The sequence below is a fragment of the Spea bombifrons genome, chromosome 11 (genome assembly GCF_027358695.1).
Source record: "Spea bombifrons isolate aSpeBom1 chromosome 11, aSpeBom1.2.pri, whole genome shotgun sequence".
NCBI classification, from domain to species: Eukaryota; Metazoa; Chordata; class Amphibia; order Anura; family Pelobatidae; genus Spea; species Spea bombifrons.
Window position 1 is genome coordinate 20960782 of NC_071097.1, and position 25080 is coordinate 20985861.

The 25080-nt window shown below is 39.4% G+C and overlaps 1 protein-coding gene across 1 annotated transcript in view; it reads right to left on the reverse strand.

Annotated features, from left to right (window-relative positions):
• Positions 1-665: 665 nt before the first annotated feature.
• The window catches only part of PLPP4 (phospholipid phosphatase 4), a 32682-nt gene continuing 8267 nt past the window's right edge, over positions 666-25080 (reverse strand). Inside the window, exons 2-7 of the mRNA XM_053450267.1 lie at positions 20288-20396; positions 19785-19875; positions 18777-18840; positions 14399-14523; positions 1847-2017; positions 666-1089 (exon numbers count right to left, since the gene is read on the reverse strand). Coding sequence (XP_053306242.1) covers positions 887-1089; positions 1847-2017; positions 14399-14523; positions 18777-18840; positions 19785-19875; positions 20288-20396 — 763 coding nt within the window. The 3' untranslated portion in view covers positions 666-886. The remainder of the gene's footprint in view (positions 1090-1846; positions 2018-14398; positions 14524-18776; positions 18841-19784; positions 19876-20287; positions 20397-25080) is intronic.

Consider the following 25080-nt stretch of genomic DNA (forward strand, 5'->3'; position numbering starts at 1 on the left):
AGCACTTAAACTGAGAAACATTGCTTGTATGTATCATGCAGCTAATGCAAGTCATGGATTGATCTCTTTCAGTGTTCACATAAAGGATACACCTGCACATACGGGATGGATGCAAGATAGCTATTGAAATAGTCACATGACATCTTGACCCATTTTTTTCTGCAGCCGACAGCAGGATATTTATCAAACAATCTGCTTGACTAGCCAAATACAGAAGAAACAAAAAACATTACATGCTTGCTATTTTTTCATAGTACACATAAATACGTCTGTCAGAACCTTGGTTAGGGCTGGGCAACGAAACATGAAATTCTAGCTGCTGGACAGAAACACATAAAAACATCAGTGCTATATCCTAAGACGAAAAGGACTACCAGTGATTTAGAAAACGTAGTGTAGGGTATCTGTACCGGTCTATAAGTTAATGCGTGGGTTTATGTTTGGAAAGTTCTGAAGACTTTATATAAATGCACAGTGGTAGGTGTGAATATTCCTGCGTTGTGATTGGACCTTCAAACACTGTAAGTGCACTGTTTGTATGAGGTTATCATGACATCATTAAAATATTGCAAGAGTCAAGATTGCATGGTAATGAAATGAATGGCATCAAATACAAGACATAAAACAGAATCCAAATAGGAAATAAACGTATTAAGTCAACAATTTACACTAAAGGAAAATATGAATTTGCCAGTTCAATTTGGATCATGAGGATGTTAGCACTTAAGGCTATGCTCCCTGGATTCCACGTGGTGGCTGGATGCTGTCAATGGTTTCACTACAGTGGTCTGGGTCACATATTCTAGATGTGCATGGTAAAATACACAAAGTGCAGGAAACCCATTGATGAGGCTGTGCAAGATTAGAAGTCAAGTAAGATCCATTGTCATACTGGCCCCTCTGCCGTGTCTTCATTCATCAGCCCTTCAGTATTCTCTGTTGTTGGGGGCTCTTCTTTCTTCTGAGTGCTGGTGACCTGACGCAGGCATACAAAGGGCCGGTGGCAAGAGGAATGTGTCAGGGATGGGTAGTGTTGACGATAACAAATGTACGCTAAAATTAGTCCAAGAACTCCACCCACAAAGGAATCTGGGAATTGAAAAAGAATGATGGAAATAATTGTATAGAGAAGCATAAACAAATATACCTTTACGAGTAAGAACCACATACCACAAAATGTGAGGTTTTTTACCAGTCGTGTAACCAATAAAACTTGATGATCTTAGCTTTTGGGTCTATTTACTAAAGGTTAATTAATCTCATTTGGTTTTCAATTACGCTTGCATGGCAAACTTGTTTTAGTTGGACCAAATTATCCAACTTCTATGTTTAACTCAACTCAAGAGAGCCTGAAGTTGTGATGAAAACTTCATTCAGATATTGTCTAGTTGAAGACTCTGATTACAAAGGTAAATCAGTTAAATAATTTACCTTGCCTTCCTATGATTGCACAAGCTGACACAAAACTACATTTAACACATCAGGACTAACAGGTCTGATGGGCAGCTTGAATGAAAAACTGTCCCCTAGCTTACATGACTGACAACAACCACCTCAACAGTTATTTGACAGAGCTTGAAACAAGACTTACATTGTTTAAGCCAACAAGAAATTAACAGCTGTACTACACTACTGCCATGTATCTTAACACACAGTCATGACAGCTGGGCCAGATATCGTTGTTAAACCATTTTGTTCAACTTCGCTCCACATGTCCTTACGCCATCATATCCTAGTGCTCAGCATTAAGCCACACAGGTGAGACCAGGGATTCCTTGGTGTGCCGAGGGGAGTGCCCAGGGTAAATACATTGCTGTTGTCGTTGCTGCCTAGGATTACCTCTTACCTTGCCAGTGGTGCTTGTAGTCACACATACGTGACAGAGCGATCATCATAGCACAATAGAGTGGAAGTATTGCTGCACAGAGACGCCAGCTCTTCCCTTGCCCAACCTCAGTGAAGCAGTGCAGCTTTCCTGCTAGGTAGAATGAAGTGAAGCCCAAGCCTGAAAAGGCAACTGATGAAAAGAGAGAAAGACAAGAAAGCAAATTATAACACTGCAAAATTATAGAACAAATCACGGAAAGCAAGAGATGGAGGGAAATAAGAGTGCACACAATCCAACATACAATAGCTGTGCAACGAGAAGTCAAAAAAGATAACTGCACATCAAAATAGATCAACTATCCTTGCCAGAAAACATTACAGCCTATTGTTCTGAATTGTGTTGCATGCAGGGATGGATTTCCCACAAGGCTTGTGGCTATAGCGCCATGTTTTGGATGGGACACAATGTTAACCCACCTGCTCTTAGCAAAGCTCTGCCAATTTTGTGCATTTCCTGCCAACTCCCCACCATTCATTGCCCATTTCTACCTATTACACTCTCTTACAGAACAAAGGCACTGGGCATGTAAATACAGACCTGGATGAAATCTCCAACAGATGTACTGTATGAGCGGTAAAGTTCCAAATTGCTAGAACTTATGTAAAATGTTCTACCTTCCAGATTTTTGAATAATATAATTGAGAAACAAGCAAAGGCTGCCATCATAAAAAGAAGACATTGACATTACGTTTAAAATAGATTTCAACAAATGTAGGTGTTTTAGTAAGGGCACAGGGGCAAGATTGTGCTGGAGGGATAGAATCAGATGACACAGAAGGTAATTAAAAAAGAAAATATGAAGTCAGTGAATGTAAAGAAAAAGCTAAACTTGAATTGTTTATACATGGCAAGTAGGGTTTAAAGAGACACTCCAGCCATCAAATGCACAACTTAAAAAACTGATAGTTTGGTGTTGAACACTGAGTAGGGATACTATATATATATATATATATATATATATATATATATATATATATGTATATATATATACTATAGTTTACAACAACTGAATGCAGTTTCCGAATGTCACATCTGGAGTGGTTCCAATCATCTCCAGGTTTAGGCGTAATATAGTAATATTTACATGTATGATTATTATATGACTATGATGGCACTATGCAAAACAATAATAACATTAATATATTAGGCATATCATAAAATGCTTTAGTTGCCTTCTACAACACATAAAGTTCCTATTACATACATGTTCCTTTCTCTTAATGTTCATTTGAGTCAGTATCTGCCAACACACATAATTTCTGTCTAATCATTGAATTTAATAAAAAATGATGTTATTGCCTCAAGAGAACTTTAGTTCATTTTTAGCAAGCTGTACACTGAAAGAATCTGATGTGGCTTTGTTTCCAGTAGATGGTACTTCGAAGGCCAGTATCTGTGAGAGTGTTGTGTTTAATGCTTCTTAACAGGTTCTTAAGCTTATACAACATTCTGAACACACAAGTTAAACTATATGTTCATTTTTTTGTTTAGCACTTACAATTCTTACAGTTCTTACAATGACATGATGAAATCTTAAAGAGAAAGTATTTATTTGGTGAGATATTTATTAAGATCGCCCTCTCTGGTGACAAAACCCCCATTGTGCCACCGAACAATGGGCCAGTTACATCGGAAACGTCCCCATGAATAGTCTGTGGGGTAGCCGGGCCAGAGTTCAATAGCCGTGGCTGGGTGAACCCCAGTCCTAAAGATCGGTAATAAATCCAGGGTTCCCAAATAAGCTCCCTCTCCGTAACGGGCGCCGAGTGTTGCCCACCACAAGCATAGTGTAATCTCAAAAGAGCAACGTGGTGGGACATTAGGTAGTGACGCAATTGTCGGCGGGCATCTCTGCGGTTCCTATCCGCCATACAGTTCCATGGATTTGCAGTCATAAGAGAGGTCTGGGCAGACAGGCAAGGAGTTTCCCCAGGAATCCATCAGTGTCCCTCTCCCAAACTAAAATCCAGCCCCATGTGTCCTCAGCCTCAGCGGGTTATCGTGACACCGACCACAGAGGGTGTGATGCCTAGAACAACAGCCACAAAGTTAAATATACCATTCAGTTTACCTATAGTCCTTTAAGAAGCTAGCATGGTCCTGTCTACTGCAGACTGGTGGCCATTATAGATGGACCTCTATAGGAGATTATTCTCTCTGGTAACACTCCCTGATACTGTAGCTCCAATAACCTTGGTACTCCTTCTGTATTGCATTTCTGTATTACCAACTCAGTTGGTACAAACACACTTCAGTGTTTGGAATCATATTGATGTATACATAGAATAAATATCGTTCTCTTTGATCTCTTTCTTTCTGTTAAAGTGTCTGGTGATATTTTGTCACCAAAGTCTTCAATAACCCATAAATAAAATTGATAGTTTCATAATTTTGCCTTAGTCAGACATGAACTGAGATTTCTAGCACACTAGTAAAACATAAATCTGGTTAATGCTAACATAGGGAAGAAACTGTTGGCAACACCCCAGCAGCTAAGATTCGTCTGTCCTGGTGTTTGCATACCAGCCAACAGATAGACAGAAAACTGGTGGGGCTACCACCAGTAAAATAACCATCCAATGCATCTGCATTTTGAAGTGGATAGATAAGCTCCATAGGAAAAAAAAAAAAACAAACCATTTTCCCCAAAAGCAGTTCTACACGTAGCGCAGTCACTATACTGTCAAGTAAACATGACAAACGGGCCTTGCAGTGACAGCTCAGATTAAACTGAAACTCTTTAATCACTAGTAAAACAGATCAAAACAACCTCCTGGTAATTATCTGCTGCAGATAATGAACAATTCCATTCCAAAGACTGGCCATGATTACAGAGCTCCAAAGCTACAGAATGACAGAAATTGTCTTGTCACCTACGGGAAATTAGTCATGTTTTCATAACACTTAGAAATATGATTCTAATCGAAGATAACTGTGCAACAAGTCTAGCTCAAGCAGCCAAGCTGAAACCTCCCCATGAAACATTCTGCATGCAGGAGTCATGTATTATGTTTTCTGTGCTCCTACCAGAGAAGTATTAACCTTTTAGACTCAGATCATTTTATTTCTTATGGTGATTCATACGCCTCTAAAATATTTCCTTTACCCATAAACATTTAGGGCCATACCAAGCTTGCAAGACCAGGGCCCTTCAATAGTGTTACAGAATCTACTGGTGCTCTAAATAAATGCAGTAAAATCTATGATTTTACAAACATACCTCTGTACAGACCTTTGTGGTGCAAGGAACTCAATTTTATACTTCTCAATAATTCATTTCATTATCACAGTTATGAGTTTTTCTGATGCAACCCCCACCAATATCAGTAGACTCTGTTAACTCCTGTATCGTCAAGTTAGGTTTGAGCTATACTCTTTTTTTTTCACTACACAAATACATTTAGATGACTAAAATAGGTGTGCAAAGTGACACAGGGGAAGCAGCCTCTAGGGGGCCCAAGGCGACCCCTTGGAACCCTTGATCCTGTTTCCTCATACCCATTAAAATAGTTTAGAAAGAGCCGTTGCGACCTGGACCGTACTGGTCCAGGTTGGAAGGGCCCTTTCTAAACTATTTTGAACCGGCACAAGGAGACAAGAACGTCTCGGGGTCACGTTACCCCACAATGAAACCGAGGCAGTCCGCACAGTGTGTGAGCAGCCGTACAGCAAGCTACAGGATCGGTGAGAGGTAAGGGGGAATATATGTATATATGTTTGTATTTACGTATGTATGTGAGCATGAATGTGTATGTGTAATTATGTGTGTGATAATGCATGTGTGATTATGTATGTGAGTATGGATGTGTAATTGTGTGTGAACATGAATGTGTAACTGTGTGTGTGTGAGCATGGATGTGTAAGTGAGGTGAGATGGAGTGTGTGTTAGTGAGTATTAGTAACTGTGTGTAATTTGTGTATATTTACGTATGTGTGCCAGAGTGTGTGTGTGTTGGAAGTAGGGGGCAAGGGGCAAAGAAGGCACAAGCAAGTTGTTTGGGGGGAAAGAATGCACAGACAAGTTGTTTGGGGGCAATGATGGCACAGACAAGCTGAGGGCAATGATGGCACAGACCAGCTGTTTGGGGGCAATCATGGCACAGATAAGATGTTTGGGGGCGCTAACAAGCTTGGGGCAAAAATGGCACAAACTGGCTGTCTGGGGTTAGCATGGCACTGATAAGCTGCTTGGGACCAAGGTGGCACTGTGGGACATGTTACTTGGTGAAGTTGGGCGGGCGTTTTTTTGGGGGTTGCGGGCGGTCAGACAATGTACCTGCGATCCCAGTAATCCCGCTCACTCCCGCAAGGCTACCTTTGTGTTGCTCGCACACAGCATCTCTTCTCTTGTTCCGCCCAGGAACCCAGCGGAGTCACGTAAATTTACGTCATGTCACATGACTCTGCTCTGTTCCTGCTTCCCCTGGGTGGGACAAGAGAAGAGACGCTGTGTGCGAGCAATGCGAAGGCAGCCTTGCGGGAGTGCGCAGGGAATCTGCAGTTCAGGTAAGGGGGTGGGGGAGTTTGTATGAAGGAGTATGCATGATTGAGGGAATGAATTGGTATCTGTGAATGATTAGTATCTGTGAATGAGGGAATGAATGAGTATCTGTGAATGAGGGAATTAAATTCTTCACTATCTCTAAAAGCTGTGACCGAATGTTTGTGGGAGTGGGCGGGATTGGACACATATGTTGCGGGAACAGGTGGGATTGGACACATACGTTGCGGGAGTGGAACACACATGTTGCGGGAGCGGGATTAAGAAAACAATCCCATGCAGGGCTCTAATGTAGGGTCCATTCCTATTAGCATATATTTCTTAAATATGTTGACTGTTCATTTTGCAACTGCTATAAGAAGTCAAAATTGGTAAATTGAACTGGGGCCCATGCAAAACTCCAATACGTGTTTATAAAATATGCAGTTAGGGACTAGTAATGCAGTAGTAGTCGCCACACTACAGTAAATATAGTTTAAAAAATATTAATGTTTACAGGCAATGTCAAAGTATAGAGTGCACATGTAACCCTTCAGAATGATGTACCTGCAGCTTTACTGTTAAAACACAGCAGTCTCTCTGCAGCAATCTACCTGCGTAGTAATAAAAGACATGCTATGCTTTAAGGGAAGCACTGACATCCATTTCAGTATCGGCACTCAGCCACCAGCGCTCCTGTACTGCTTATTAGTTTGCACTGTAGCAATGGATGCTGCACAAATTATCTTGGAAAAAACCCTGTGGTCACTCATGCTTAAATTGTTTTTAAAGGATTTTTAATGTCATCAATAGATTTTACTGCTAAAAAGTTTTGAATGGTTACATGCAATCAACAGAGGTGTGTCTAATGCTATGTTACACTTTAGTTTTAAATTGAGATATTATTATATTTGAGAAAGGGATGTATATTTGGCAACATATAATGTGAGAATATTATGTACCTGCAATCAGGCCACAGGGCCCAACTCAATTATGTCCCTTGTGACCCCTAACCTTGGTGGTCCAGTGTGAACCAGGGAGATCTGTGTCTCCACCAGCCAAGGTCTGTCTCTCTACTCATCGGGTTAAGATACCATAACTACCCCCAAACATATCTCCAAGTGTGTGTGGGAGCAACATTTTTCAGGGCATTGGTCTTCAAGTGTTAGTAAAGCAATTAACTTTTTGTATTCGGGAGAACATGAAAACGAACAGGAATGTAGAATACATGGTGCCTACTGTTTGGTAGACAAGGGATAATGGCCTGGGGCAGGGTTTGGGCCAGTAAATAGTAATGTTAAAGTGACTGCATTTTGTTGCGCCAGCATGAATGTGCCCTTGCATACAAAGCAAGGTCCATTAAGACATGGTTTGATGAGTTTGGAGTGGAGGAATGGGCTGTACATAGCTCTGACCTTTAGCCCACTGAACACTTAAAGGATGATTTGTAATGCCAATCACGAGCCAGGTCTTCTTGTCAAAACTCAGAGCCTGACCTCACAAATGAATGGGCACACATTCCCACAGACACGCTCCAAAATCTTGTAAAAAGCCTTCCCAGAATAATGGAGGCTGTTGTAGCAAGGGGGGGCCACAAATCCTTATTAACGCTAATGGTTCTGGAATGGTATGTCCAACAAGCTCATATAGGTGTGATAGTCAGGTGTCGGCATACTTTTGGTAATGTAGTGTGTACATGTGTATACATATTGTGACAAACCTTGTAGCACGAGGGCCATATGTGCCACAGTTAGGGGTCTTAAGCACAGTCCTCTAGGCAATCAGAGTCAGGAACACTAGCTAGTAGCAAAAACAGTGCTTTATTTTTAACTGCTCAAACCCCAAAACCAAATCATAAAAAGAAAAACCTAGCTCCCAATTAGAGCCCTCTCTAACTACACTATGCTGGCCCACACTGGCCAGCCTAAACACCCACTAACTTGACCCCCCCCCAGACCCAGCTATGCTAGGCTCTGGAAAACCTCCCCCAGACAGCACACAGGTCCAGGCAGGTATTGCCTCATGTGGCTCAGAGATGGTCTTCTTCAGGGCCTCTCCTTGCCCTGGGAGCACAGGGAAACTTCCTCTTCCCTCCAACAGTCTCTCTGAGTATCAAGCTCCAGGGTTTTTTAATGCCCAGCACCTGGGCCTGATGCAGGTCCCATAGGAATCCCGGATCCTGCAGACTTCTAGCCACTTGGAAAAGCGGGCATGGATTTTCAACAGAATGGTGGAATGGAGCATTGGCCCACCCTGCTCTCCAATTGCTCCACCCCAGGGACCCATATGTATGATCTGCATAGCACCTGTACCCAAATGCCATGCTAATCATCTCCCTGGGGTTTACAGATTCACAATATGAATACATGTATATTACAATACAAGCAGGGTATTATAATATTTATACTAGGTTAGTTGTATATTTTTGTGTTATTATTCTTAACACACGTATATAAGCATGTCTGTAACATTCACACTGACATATACCATAAGTCAAAATATGAAGCTATAAACTGCTGAAGGTGTCTTAAAATTGCACATCTTTCTTGGATGATAATTATTCCTTTATGGTAATGATTGAAACGGGATTTTTACCCAGTAAAGGTGTGATTGCATGAGAATGTATTATACATTTCCTTTGCATGATTTATACAAGGTTAGTCAGACCTTGCTTTGATATGTGCATCCCATGATATCAATATATCTTTGGACACATTTTTATTTTAACACCCACCGCGGAGTTCAAAGATATAAAGCAAGCACAGAAATCATATTAATTATTAATACTTTTTACTTGCACAGTGATGCAGAGCAATGTAACAATACAGCAATGATAAATCTCTGCCCTTAGGTTCTATAATATATGGTGTATTCTCATGGAGATATAGGGCTTAAAACATGCTATATTGATGACATATTCTCTGCAGAAGAGGAGAATATGCCATCATAGAAGTTTAAATGGTAAAAATAAAAGGTATGCTTTGTTTTTTTTTTGTTTTGACACAAAAAGGCCAAATAACATGATGAGGAGAGAAGTGCAGAATACGGCTCAAATGAGTCCCAACTAATCAATTAAGAGTATCTAGATATAGAACCACATCTGTGAATGATGTTTTTGGGAATGCTTAATTAATATATCAGTTTCTTAATATTTTGTTTTAGGGACAATGAATACTAGACTTGTACATTTGGATTCATACAAATTGTAATTTTGACAAGTTTTGATAAATTTGTCAATTCGTACGAGAAGATGTGCGCCGAGGCTTCGCCCTGGTGAATAAGTACACTGAGGAGGCCAGGATAATGCCGGGGAGAGCCAGGAGATGGAGAAGAATAAGAAGCAGAGAAAAACAAGAAGAGGAGCTGCAGAGAAGGAGATGGAAAAATGGAGACACAAGTGTTTGTTGGAGAAGTTAAGGAGTGTGAGAGATAGTGAGAGAGAATGAATAAGAATGAATGATAACAATTTTTTTTTCAAAACAAAACCGAAATGGCAGGAAACAACCTTCTGAAACCTTCTGAAACAGAACCCAAAGGGCAGGAAACAAAATTTGCTTTACGAAAAAGAATAGACCAGTAACAAAATGAAAAATTAGTCTGAATTATTTTTTGGTCCATTTTCACAAGTCTAATGAATACTAGACTTCAGATTTTCTACACTTCTCTTTTCCGTGGATCTGTTTGGCCTGGTGTGACAGAGCCTCAGCACACACACCATGGGGATAGTCTGTCCTCCACTCTCCCCCTCTCATGCTCTGCCCTGTTGCAGAAGTACATGGAAGGGGTCAGTATAATATAGGGGAGAGCCAGAGAAGCAGAGAGCCAGGAGAACAAGAAGCAGAGAAGAACAAGAAGAATTTTGTCTGACACAAAATGCAAAAAACTACATTTGTTTTTGGTCCATTTTCATAAATCTAATGAATACCATGTTTCATTTTATATAATCATTTGTTTCATCCACTAACGCACAAACATATTGTTCCAATAATATTTTTAACCACTTTTTAGTAAAAAGAAATCACTCAACATATACAAAATAATATCTTGAATTATCAAGCAGCTGGAAAACAACAATCTTCATTATGGCTCAATTTCTACTTGATAAAAACCAACAATCAATTTGTCCAATCCAACCTTAATTTTTTATATGCAAAGTGCAATTATATCAGTAACAAGGTAGACAAAAAAATACTGGGAGACCTCCACAACTCTCAAGTTAATATCACTTTAAGAATGAATTCCTGGTGCAATTAGAACATAGAGGAGGTGAGAAAAGTATCTCATTTATCATGTTTTCCTTTGTTGGAAAAAGTCTAATTCTCCATCTCCCCAGACACACTCTGTAGCCTACAATGCAGCAAGTCATTCATCTTAAAGTTTCTACATCTCCCAGGTGTCTAGTTAAAGCAGGAGGGGGATTTATACAGATCCAAAAGAGATTATTTTTCACCACTCTGGGGGATTTTTATAGAAAATATGTTAAAACTGTTAGGTGACTGCAATATACTCTGAATGAGTTAGGTAAACCAGCTATAACCCTTAAATATATATTAAAAGCAAGATGTTTGTGTATATAAACAAATCTGAATTTATTATCTAAAGATATGTTGATGGTATAAGCAGATCAAGCATTAATAATTAATGTGACATCATTATAAAGTATGTTTTAAAAAACCATAAAATATTTTGCTTAGGGCACCAGATTCCCATAGCTGCCTCTGTCTGAAGAATTTGAGTTATATCACCAATGTTAATTAGGACACCAGTGTCAATAAGGACACCACTTGGTTCTTTGGGAACATACATTTCTAAATAAATAATGATAAAATGACAGGTGAAAGTGAGGAAAGTACTGAAATACAGTGTCACCTGCAGCAGATTGCTTTACTTTGATTCCCCCAACACAACCAGAGGTGTCTATGAAACATTTCCAAATAATATGATTTATTGGTGATCCCTCTAAAAACTCACAAACCCACTGGAGGTGAACACAAATGCCTTTATAATAATATTGTTTGAACCAGAAAAAGTACATGCCAGATATAGTTTATTTTAGTTTGTCTTTAGCTGAATGCCATGTGCTACTTAATTATCATTGTAAATTTAACCCTGCCACTTTCCCCGTATCCTGCCATCATTAGATTTAAATTACTGGATCCATCTGTAACAACTCATTCATGATCCTTCTATGTTATCATGAAAATCCAACAATGCATCTAACTGTGAAAGTATACACAGATCAGCAATAACATTATGGCCACCTGCCTACTACTGGGTAGGTCCCCCTTTTGCTAACAAAACAGCCCTGACCCATTAAGGCATGGACTCCACTAGACCTCTGGAGGTGTGCTGTGGTACCTGGCACCAAGACATTAGCAGCAGGTTCTTTAAGTCCTTTAAATTGCGAGGTGGGGCCTCCATAAATGCATGCTGGGTATTACGGGTATAGATCAACAGGAAATCACATGTAAACTCAGCACTGAAGGTATAGATCAAATAAACAACACATGAAACAGCACTCCAGACATTGATCAAATTAATAAGGCATACAAACCCTGTATTTGCAGGTATACATAAATAATGTTTTCAAACATAGCATAGCAGGTATAGATCAATTGGAATTCACTTAAAACTCAGCATTAAAGGTATAGATAAAACCACCTAAATCACAGGCATAGACCACAGGTTGCACACCCCAAAGCCAGCCCTGGGGTCCACATTTCCCACATAGAACCTGACCAGCACCCAAATTACACACACATAGGATGTGCCATCTTTGTCCCCAAACAACCCAACATACGACATCTTTGTTACAGTCACTCACTAATTCACTTCCACTCACACAATTCATTTACACAATCATCTACCCCCTCTCCCTCCCTTCTCACTATCTACCCACTCTCCCTCCCTTCTCCCTATCTATCCCTTCTCACTCCCTTCTCCCTATATACCCCCACCTATCTACCCCCTCTTCTGGTCTCACTTCCTTCTCCCTATCTACCCCCCTCCTCACTATCTACCCTCTCTCCCCCATCTCACTATCTACCCTCTCTCCTCCCTTCTCACTATCTACCCTCTCCCCCCTTTGAAGTTCACTTACCTTGTAGAAGTCCTGCGGTGGGAGCGCGAGGCCTCGTGGAGGAGAGTGAGAGGCACCGAACGTTTGCTGAAAACTTAATCCTAAGCGACTGCTCGGTGCCTCTCTCTCCTCCGAATCTATCACGGCTGCAAAAAACATAGATGGCGTCTCAATTGGGGGGCACACGGGGCCCCCTCTGCCCCCCTGCCAACGCCACTGATTGGGTAAAGGTCTGCTTAGGTTTGATTGTTATGAGGTTAATGTGGTCTGGAGATTTCAAAGGTGGGGAGAACAGATGATTTATCTTCAGAATGCTGAAGCTCACCGTGGTTGTCCTTTAGTGAATAAGCCCCAATTGAGTTACTGATTTTAGAAAATCACCCCTGTGTTTTCTTAAAAACAATTGATACTGAAATCTAACTCTTCTATCAAACAGTTAAACAAAGCTGGGGAGAGATGAAAGGCATGTAGACTGAAAAAGGAATGCTATGTACCATACTTAAGGGAGTATAGACTCTCACCATATGTCAACCCAACAGATTGGGTTGTTACAGTTCAATTTATTTGCACATTAAAGAAACCGGTTCAAGTGTATTTAAAAGTCTCATTATATGGGTAAGAAAAGTCATTTAAGCAACATGACACATTATTATTCTGTTATTGTTCTACGGAAAACCTAGAAGGAGAGAATGTAGGCTACATAGGAAGCAAGACATGATTAGTTTAGTATATTTTGCCACCAACTGCCCTGTTTTTCCATACATCTTCAAAACATTACATAATAAAAAAGACATGTTGGTATATTCACTAAAACTGAGAGGGAACACTACCTACTACTATTGAGACGATGAGGCTTATGTGTCTCCAAACATCTATACGGAAACCTAACCAACAACACCAGGGGCTGTAGTTGTCCCCAAGTTGTTGTTTTTTTGTTTTTCTTTTTGTATTTTTAACTTCCCAATTCCACTGAGAATGGCATGGATGGATCTAAACATGTTTGAAGTTATGACACGAGCTAGGTGAAGCAATTCACAAAAATGCAGCTTCACATCAATAGATGAAAACTGCTAATATCCTGGCTTTTTTCAGAAACTCCCACAGAGTTGAATATTTCAAACGATAGTGCCCTTGTAGGCAGTCCCAATCATAATGGGAGGTTTGGCAGCTGAGGCATTATTATTTGTGAGATGCTCAGAACAACCACCACGGTGTTTATTGCTCAACTGGTCTTTGATATAAAAAAGGGATGTCAATAAAATAATACTAATACGCTATGCAGTCATCCGTACTCCAAATCACTTAACTCCTTAACTGTGCCTATGACATATAGGAGCAGATATGGGTTGAGATATTCAGTACAATTAATTCTAATGGATATTATCACTTTTAAATATGTTAACTCATTTCTACTTCACATCACTTATATCAATTATATACCCAACAGAGAAAAACATTATTTGTAAAAATGTAATTTTGTATTCCCTTCTAGCAACATATGAATGTTATTTGCAAAATAATTACCTTTTATAAAATGTATTCCTCCCCACAGCTGCCTTTTTTGATGTATACCACCGTAATACTGAATTATACATAAATAAAACAAATATGATTTCTGGTAATAGCTATTTCTCTTTACAGTTGATGTGGTAAATGTAGTTTGATATGATATATTAGAAAGGTAGCCCGTGCAGAATTATTATGAGATGTAGGAAGTTATGTATAAACAGTTATTCTGGTGCAAATTATGAAAAATGGTCATTGAGCACAATCAGTTCATGGTCAAATCAGGAGGATCATTCTATTGTTTGCTTTGGTGATGAGACCACATTTCAGACCTCGCAAGAGAATCAAACCAGATTCATTGAGTTTTGTAGATATTCTGAATACTTTATCTGTGATTAATGAATACAGAAAATGTAGGCAACGCTTTGTGTTCTGTTTTACTTACAGGAGGCATGGATGCTGGGGAAACTCTTCCTCCCTTCAGACACCAGACTGGCATCCCCAGTGCATTGCATCTCTTCATTTGAAACCCCATCAGGGAAACAACGGTAAAAGAAGTCAGGTCGAGGTCTGAAAGACACCATCAGCAAATATAATTATTTATGGTGCTCCAGTCTGTGATATTGGCAAATAGATCAACATCATCAGTATAAAGGACCTATAAAATATTGTATTACTGCTGTATAATTAGTCAGTTCAGTTATAAAACCAGGGAATCACTTTATTTTACCAATAGAAAAGTGTATGTATTCCATTAAAGAAACAATTCTAGCACAGTATATCAAGCTGATAATGCCTCAATTCTCTTGCAAATAGTATATCAATTCTTAACCAGTGAGACTACACCCATGCTGTTACAAGGGTGGTATCACTGTTCCATTACAATTACTATGAATTGGGTTAGGTATAAAGAACAATTCTGGTGCAAAAGAGGTGAAAGAGAAGCAGTTAGCAGGGACATTCAATTAATTGTTATTGTTTTTTTCATCACATTTACAAGTTTGCACAAATGTGTTCTTTATACATAATCAATGGGTTTTTACTAGACTTGGGCGCTGGCAAAGTCTTCTTGTTCATCTTCGTGAAAAAAAATTCCTCAAATTCTACGAGTATTTCCCCGGTTCCCATGTTTGTTTTGGGCGAACATTTGTATACGTTCTTAGTATTCGTTTTTCTCTTCGTTTTGTGCCGGCTTTCTAGCAGGGGTTAATTCGAGGTTAACACTCTAACATTTAGCAGCAGTTTTGGTGCCAGGAATTTTAAGGTCTGTAAGAGCCACTCTATTGGTCGCTGGCAAGGCACTCCTCTGGCATCAGCCAATGAAGGGCAGCTGCTCTTCATTGGTTGATGCCAGGCAAGTCCCCTGCCGGCAACCAATAGAGTCGCTCTTACGGACCTTTAACTCCTGGCACTATCCTTCGGATTCCCAATAACCCCTGCTATACTACGACCAGGGACCAGGGAGATTAGGTAGGAGATATTTATCAAGATAAACACAAAGAAACGAAGATTCTTTGTGTTGTGCCTCTTTGTCTATCCACCGCCGTATTCGTTTATACAGTGTTCGGTTTGAACAACAAAAACGCAACATTCGTGTTGATTTTCATGTTCTCACGAATACGAATACACAAGTCTAGTTTTCACTCCGGTCTAAAATAGCAGGTGGGCTTTTTTTCCAATACAGCATTTGAATTTCAAACTTTGATTTGTGGATGTCGGAAAAGTATCCAATGGACTGCTTCTATCCAGTCACAATGGACCTACTTCTACTCACTAACAGGGTCTCCATACACTTTTAGGTTGCATACATTTAGAAGGCCCACGACATTTGGAATTCCTCCACTCTATCCTGCTGTTAACATCCAACACTGTCACGTGTCAAGTATCCATTCTATCATGAAGTTGGTGCCTCAACTATACCAGATAGTTCCTTTGTCCTGTCATGCTTTTAGGGGGCCATTTAATCACAACAACTGTGCCATTCTACGATTAAACTTACTTCTAACCGCTACATTTGCATCTCAAGTATAGAAAAGGTTAAAACCAGAACTGGATCCAGCTAAAATGCAATCTGTCCTCAAGCAGTCAACATTTGTGGAGTTGTTTTGAATGCAGGTATTAATGCCAGCCTTACATTCTTGGAGAACCCAACTCTGGCTCTGTTCATTTTGCACTTTGGCCAATAGGCCAGCAGGCAGATTAGGCTCATCCTATTACAGTAAATCTGGTGTACAAGCAAGAAAGCAAGACTGTAATTTGTACTGTTGCTTCCATTACGGTCCCTAAACATTTGTAATTATGTGTATTTGAAAAAAAGAAAATCAGTGTTTTAGAATTAGATATGGTATTAAGCGATGCAGGAACAACAGTATGCTCCATGGAGCCAATAGGTAACTACAGTATCTGTCATCTACCATCTGGTATAAGAATGGATTTTTGGATAAAGTAGATTTTACACCAGAAAATGAGGAACAGAGAATTTTTAATATGAATTTTGAAGATAAGTATTCAATGCAAGTTTAAGAATAAGCTTGGCGAGTAAATTTATTTTCAGCACTAATTTGCAATACATAAACATTAAAAAAATGCCTTCTATAAGATGCTCTAATTGTCTTAATATTCAAATAAAAACAATATATGAAAACAAGGGTATCCAACTTCAGTGCTAAAGGACCACAACCAGTGTTTTTCAGAATTATAATTAACAGTTTGATCAGTGATGCACAATGTTAACCATTTGATTATACACGACGGCAATTGATGTAGAGCGCCGGGATATGAAATCATAGCCTGCTCTCTGCATCAATAGCTAGCGCATAGTGACAAGGGAGCACTAAAGCAGATGTCTGAAGTGACAGATCTTGCAATCCCACAACAGGATGGAAGATGAGAAAGGTAAGAAAGGGAGAAAGGGGTGAAAGGGCAGTGTATGTGTATATATGTGCGTGTTTGAAAGCTGGTGTGTGTGTATATACGTGTGTGTAAATGAAGGGGTGTATGAGGGAAGTATATGTGTATACATGTGTGTATGTATGGACAGGCTTGTGTAAGGGCAGTATATGTGTATATGTGTGTTTATGGACAGGTGTGTGTGTGTCAAGGCAGTGAGTGTGGGCAGGCGTCTGTAAGGGCAGTGTATGTGTAAATGTGTTTATTGGCAGGTATGTGTAAGGGCAGTGTATGTATATATGTGTTTATGGGCAGGTGTGTGTGTAAGGGCAGCATATGTGTATATGTGTGTTTATGGACAGGTGTGTGTGTAAAGACAGTGTGTATGCGCAGTTGTATGTAAGGGCAGTGTATGTGTATATGTGTGTTTATGGATAGATGTGTGTAAAGGCAGTGTGTATGCGCAGTTGTGTGAAAGGGCAGTGTATGTGTATATGTGTGTTTATGGGCAGGTGTGTGTAAAGGCACTGTGTGTGGGCCGTCGTGTGTAATGGCAGTGTATGTGTATCTATGGGCAGATGTTTGTAAAAGGCAGCGTGTATGGGCAGTCGTGTGTAAGGGCAGTGTATGTGTATATGCGTGTTTATGGGCAGGTATGTGTAAAGGTAGCGTGTATGGGCAGTCGTGTGTAAGGGCAGTACATGTGTATATGTGTGTTTATGGGCAGGCGTGTGTAAATAGCTGAGGGAGCTAGCTACGGTTCTGCGCACAACAACAACCAGGCAGCGCGATAGCCTGCCGCTCTGTCTCTCCACTTATTTGTAAACTACAAAGAAAAGCTTTTGATAGTTTTCCTCTCAGGTCTGAAGCAATACCTCAGGAAGAGAGGAAAACTTTTGATTATGATAATCCAATAAAAAGGTATCATTGCATACTGCAATACTGTGGTATTTATTTACATATATATTTAGTTTTTTTCAGGGGCATGATTTAGGAGTGGAACTTATTAGTACCCCCCCCCCCCCTGTTTTAACTGTGGTATCTTATGTACCTACTCTATATATTGTTCCTAGAGTCGCCACTGGGCTTACCATGTTGGACAGAACTACAACAGTTATTCCATAAATTGCCATTTCTCCACAGCCTCTGAGAGTTTGTTCCTAATGGTTGATTAGAAGCAATTACATTTCCTAACCAGCCGGTTTAATAATTGCAGGTTGGAAAACCTGCCCAATAACAACTGTTATTACTACATTGGTCCTCCCACCTTTTTCAAGAAGTCTCCACGTTTCTTTCCCAACACTCAGCCATCATCAAGCCTTATGAACGACCAACAATCATCATCCTAGCAGTCCTCGTCTACTGTTTCACCTCAACCCTGACTTAATTGTAAGCTTGCAAGATCAGAGCCCTCTTCTCATTTTGTACCAGCTTGTTATTGTGTTTGATTTTATTTCTTTTACTGCCTCTATTGTAACAGCGCTACAAAACTGTTAGCGGTAATGTAAATGTAATGTAACGTTTAACCTTAACAAAGAAGCTGAAGCTCTTACTCCAATCAGGACACAAGAAATAGATGTGGCCTAATTCGGAGCAATAATGAGATGGTAATATGTATGTAGCGTCAATCTTTTGAAAGGTTTAAAAATGGTCTTATCGCTGTAGCAACCAATGGAATTATTCAGTCAGCAGAAACATTCCACTGGTAGCGATGGTATCCTTAGCACTGGAATTACTTGTTTAATACATAATTCTCATGTACAACTACAAACAGCTATGTTATACTTCTTAATCTCTAGGGTATATCGCTAGGACCCTTTGAGAATAACTCTTTGCTGCGACCTATTAAACATGGTACTGTATTCCGCATTCCCTGCCGGGATGTGAAACATTTCTGTAGTGCAGTAGTGCATGGAATGACTTGTCATACATACCTTCCCACAATAAGTTTGATAGTGTTCGTACAAACTCCATTCAGAGCCAATGCCAAGGACACAGCTGCATGAGGAATCACAAATGCCAAGTTAACCTCCAGAAATATATAGCGGTATCTTTTCCTGAATATTGATATTTAGCTACACGTTCACTTATCTTCATTTCAGCAGCAATCCTTCAGCTGATCTTTATGTTATCCCAGAGGTTAGCAATTATTTCCTACTGTTCACTGTTAGTTGGTTAAGGTTTTCCAATTACACAATGAAAGTTGAAGCACGCACTGCTTTTCAATAATTGCAATTACATTACATGGACAGTAGTGAAACTCATAAATGTGGGACCTTGTATCCTGAAATTTCTTACCATGGTCCTTTCCCACCCTCCCTGTATTTTACTGTAAACTTGGGTGGGAAACTCTTGGCCATAATATGTAAGGAGCGTAGCAGGGAGATCTAATGTCTTTGTTTATATTGATATCTCCAGGTGCACAGATATAACACAAGGAGGGAGGAGGAGAAAAGAAACATATTATGATAGAGGCAGCAAATCCCCCCATATAGCCAGTAGGCCAAAAGTTTATGTGGTACTGAGAGACCTTACTTGATCCTGAGGCATGGTCAAAACTGCAGTCTTTGCCACTCACACTCTTATAACACTGCACATTGTAAAATTGTTCACAATGGAGGTTGTGCTGGCTCATTGTAGTACATGGACTAACTGCAAAAAATCTCTCTGATCGCCCAACCAGCCTAAGGAGTATTAGAGCCCCAAAGAGCATGATCATTCAATAGGGTGATCTGCGCCCAGATAGAGGGGCTACTGCCCCCCGTTTGGGGATTATCACCCTAGGCCTAGTCAGCTTGGCCATAATATGTCACTGATCAACCCATCACTATATAGCTTTCATCTAATAGGCAATTAATGTCACAATTAGCATTTCATTTATTGAAAAGCAGTGCATTGTTCTTACAAAATCAAATAAAAGTCCTTTTTCCCCACTCGCTTACCCAAACAGGCTTCTTTAACCTCCGTTCTGCTTGTCCGTTGAATTATTTTCACAACAAAAATCACAGCCAGGGGTGTAAGGAAAGAAATTGCCTGCAGGTATAAAAGTATAGACACATGAATCAAAATATCTATCGTAGTAACTTTCCATATTTTTGTAGGGAACTACCAGATCACTATGACTGATTAGTGTAAAAAATGCATTTAACTTTCTTGTGTTCCTGAATTACTCTGTAAAAGTAACAATAACTTAGTGTAGACAAGAGGCATACACAATCTTTAACATCAATAATGCCGGTCTGTATATAAAAAGTGCCAAAGGACCTTTTTTTAAGTGAAACTAATAATTACATCAACAATCCTTTAACTCTATAATTGCCAAAGGACTTAATCCTAATACATGCAAACTTGTTAATTAAATGGTTAACAGGAATTATGGGCACAGTCACTTGTTTCCCAAAAGTATAGGAAGATACAAGATTCACCTGTATATTTTACAACTTACAAACATCATCCGTGTAGGTATATTGTCTGACTGCACCAGAGGATTTTTATACAGCCATATCTCTTCTGGTTGGATGACACGTTGAAAGGGGTCCAGGAATTCCGTGAACCTGGAGAGAGGTACACAGGAGTAGATGTGTCAAGACCATAATATAAAGCTGTTTTCTATTAAAGTTAGGGGTTACATACCATTTTCTTATAAAAAAAATACTGTAGCTAAATGAAGAGCACAAGAACACAATGGTACATATGTAATATATCAGTATATCTAATAAGTCAATAGGATGTCTTTGGAGATAACATTTCTGGAGAAAATCCTCTTCTGGACTATTTATTCTTCCCATATCTTATTTGGCTGTTTTTAATCTGTTTTTCTGCCTCTAAAATCATTGTGCCCTCTAATGTAACACAAATCCCACCTAGAAAAAGGTTGTGTCGCTCCAGTTTGCCAAGCCTTATGTAGTATTAAGTTTCTTTATTCTGTGACAAATGCAAAAAGACATTTAGAGCTTTGTATACGTGGGGAGGATATAAATCGGTATAAATTAAAAATGTATTCCTCATTGAAAGAAATCTCTTAAAACTGCAGAGGCTGCCTTCGCCTGTTTCTAAGGAGAGAGATGCGTAGAGCGAATGGCAGTTGTGCAGATTAGAATGAACAGAAGAGCAGACAACTATTTAATGAGGAGGAAGCCAACTGGATAGATGTGCAGAAACTTTATGAGACATAAGCTTACAGTGCAACCCCAATGAACAGTGATGACAGGGACAGGCTGAGCTATCAGCCTTTAAAGACATATACTATATATATATATATATATATATATATAAATATATATATATATATATATATATATATATCTTCCAGCAACTTCACTATGATTGAACATTCACCTTTAGCCCCGTCCAACATCAATGACTATTCCCACCATGACAATCCATTTTAGTCCTAATTATCTATCTATCTATCTATCTATCTATCTATCTATCTATCTATCTATCAGATAGATTTAAGTATGGGAAAAAAATCTGTCATATTCCTATCTGCTACCATTTTGCCATAGCCCCACTCCTGGTATATACAACCTCACTCCATCACTTATATATGTAGAGTGCGTGCTAACTGAAATACCTGTGACCACCACTCACATGCTCACTGACAAATAGCTAAATAATACAGTTTACTCTGTATTAATTTACCAACATGTTATACTTCGCTCTGTTCTGCACATATTACAACAAGAACATTTGCCTCTAAACAAGTTTAACTACAGAACCTGTGTCTGAGTATACTTGAAGTGGTGTTTCAAAGTCAACGTTGACTCTTACATCTGGAACAATGGGCAGACCAGATGGGCCAAATGGTTCTTATCTGCCTTAAAATCCTAAATTTCTTTGTTAAGAACTATGTTGTTTTTTTATGGAAAATGCATTGTGATGTGGACCGGATATTTATTGAGCCATAAGAAGCCATGTAATATGCATCTCAGTTCCACCAATAATGATCAGTATGAACACACAGCAGTGTTTAGGTTTGTATCACTGTGTACAATTATTTCTTAGCACTACACATCCTGAAAAGATCGAAAAAAATATATTATTCATATAAATTACAGAAGCATCTATGTGGCAATTTCCTCTTGCCTCTTTGGCCCTCATTGAGTAATGAATATAATGCATTCTGGCAGAAGAAGATTAAGAAATGGCTATAAATGCTACGATGATATAGACAGCTAGTAAAATAATTGATGCATGTGCTTATTATTATGAGGGAGAAGCAGAAAAGCTGTAAGTGTTACAGTGACAATCTGTTGAAAATAATGTGATGATTTGTTGAAGACAGTCAAGTGTGTTATAATGGAAACATGGATACAAAAATCATGAGGAAGAATATGAATAATAGTTTTACTCACACATTTTATGTTCTGTCTGAGCCTAATCTGCCCCTTGGTATGATTTGATATATAGACAATGCAGTAGAGCTGCAGAAGCAGAATGATTGGTTGTATAGCGAGGGGTATTAGTAGTAGAAAGAGGGAAGTGATCATGCCGTTGTACAGAGCACTTGTGAGACCTCACTTAGTGTATTGTGAACAGTACTGAAGACCATCATACCTGGGAACTCGGATGGCAGCTGGAACGCCCCCGACGTCAGCGGGAACGCCCCCCGACATCAGCGGGACCGCCCACCGACATCAGCGGGCCGCAAGAGAAGGCTCCGGGTAGCCGGAGCCCAGAAGTTCTCAGGTATGGAAAGTGGAAACTGTATCTCCAGAAGAATATAGATATGTTGGAGAAAGTTCAGAGAAGGGGTAAAATGGTTCATGGATTACAGGATAAACCTTACCAGGACAGGTTAAAGGATCTTAACCTATATAGCCTGGAAGAAAGACGTGACAGAGAGCAAAGGAAGGTGACTATGTAGAAAAGTGAGGTTATTTGTTTTTGATGTAATTTGTTTTGAAATAAATAGAGTTAAAAAAAGGTGTGGAAACTGTGAACAAATGTGCAATTACAAAATGTATTTGTACAAAAAAATGTCTTACATATATGAATATAATTTTAAAAAGCCATAGCTGTAGTGAAAAAAAAAATATATACATCATTTGTGTTGTTAAACTAAGCAGAGACATTGTAAAAACATGAAAAGTGCTTTGGTCTGGTGTAAAATGTCCCTTGTCCTGAAGGGGTTAAGCATCTGTGTGCTAAAACACTATAAAGGAACTTCACTTCCTCGCTTCGAATCGATTTGCACGTTATTTCGGTTTTTCATCTACATTGAGACAGTGTGCAAATAAAGTCTGGTAGACAAAACAAATCTGTTACATTAAGAGCCGATGAGCAAATCAGCTGGAAAATGTGTGCTAGGAATGTGTGGGAGGCAGACGCTACAGCTTTACGATTATTTTATGTATCAGTATAGTGTTTTTCCCCCCAAAGCAATGATTCCAGTGTCACTTTCAGGCAAGGTCTATGCCTCAGAATAAAACCGATAGCCAAACTAGCTGTGCTCTAAGGGGGCATGGATTGCCCTAATACGTTTTATCAATCACCCCTTTCCAACATCAAACTGTCCGCCTGTCCTGATTTAAGATTTTCCGCTGTTGCTAAACCATTATCAGGAGAATTGGCTGTGTGCCCTAAAAAAATAAATGGTCGAAATAATCCGGCATGGGAAGTAAGAACTATGGAGAGGTTCAGTGCAGTGTGATAATAGTGTCTACCGTCAGAGCTCTTATTTGTCCTCATTTGCATACAGGAACAGAAAGGTCAATAAAAACAAAACAGCTACTGGAACACAAACGCCTTGATGTCTATTCACTAACTTTCGTGTAGACATTTAAATAATACAGAATGGAAAGGTGAGCCTGATATGTAACACTCATTCAAATGAACAGTCAATGTCAAAAATGTCTATTAAAGCCAGAGTTAGTTAACTTTTTATCACATAGGACAGTGCCATTATATTATCATATACAAATGACCTCATCAATGGGACATTGGTGAAATACCATGTGACTCTGCTAAGATTTCAGAAGGACTTTTTTTTTGGCCAAAACACAATCTTTACCACACTGCATTTCATGAATATGTCTTAACGCGGCGAAATGCCTTCTTGCCAGCCTTGTGAACGCAGAAAATGGTTAAGGGGAAGAAATAATTAAAAGTAGGGGAATAATGAAGCTGTGCATATGATACAGCAGATCTTTCTTCCCTGCTCCTTCCATGATTCATAACATTGAAGAGTGACCACATTGGGTTATGACATCATACTCTTGTGTCCTTATTCTCTTCAACCGCAGGGGCAGCAGTAATTGTATTCCACTTGGACCCTCTAAAATGGTTTGTTCAAGATGGTCTCGTTACTGTATCTCCTTTCTGTCTTTTACCGTATACTTAATCTATGGTCTCAGTGAGTCAGACAAGTAAAATGAACTTGATTGTCCTTCATCAACCTCTAACGTCAATAACCCTGTGTCTGTGTGTGCTGTCACCCAGGGATTAGTTAATCGTCTTGCAGTCCTGGGGACAGTGTTGTAAGCACATTCACAAAAAAGACAACATCTCTTAAAGTGCAGATATACAGCAGTATCGTAAATGTTTGATATATGCATATGGAGCTTGGAGAATGCAATTCCCTTCACAAGTATCTATCAGAAATGTATTGGGCTAGAGGTGGACAAACGTTTGAAAATGGAATAGACATGTAAAATTCTAAACTAGCTTTTTGGTATAAAATGCTATACCAAATATTAAGGTACTTCTAGGGTGAGACATTTAAAAAACATGTTTTCAAGGCCATGACTCACAGACTCCTGGGTTAAAAAAGCCATATAATGGGCCATGTGGCAAATTACACTATGAGTATTACCAGTAATTGTATTGGATTGAGAGCTTTCTTAATCTGGCAAAATATGTGAAAGCTAATGTTTGTTTTACACATGAATAATAGTATCGTGCAACATTATTATGTTTAATGGAGAAAATAATTTATAATCTCAATCCTAGGATGAATTTCATTATTACAATCACTTTAGCTAAGGGTTGGTCTTAGTAGCAGTGCTAATGTCCCCAATATGTGAAAGTAGGTCTGGTGCCTTCAAATGGTGTAATGGAAGTCTCTGCAATGCATGGGGCCTAGGCACAAGAGGTCTACAACTACTTTGCTATTCTAGATGTGTGTGTCGGGTGGGTGGCAAAGACTCAACTAGCCTGGCCCTGCTTTAGCTAACCCATTTCTAGTCTTGAGATCAGCCCTATTATAAACTCCCAAAGGGTGCAACCTTTAAAAAA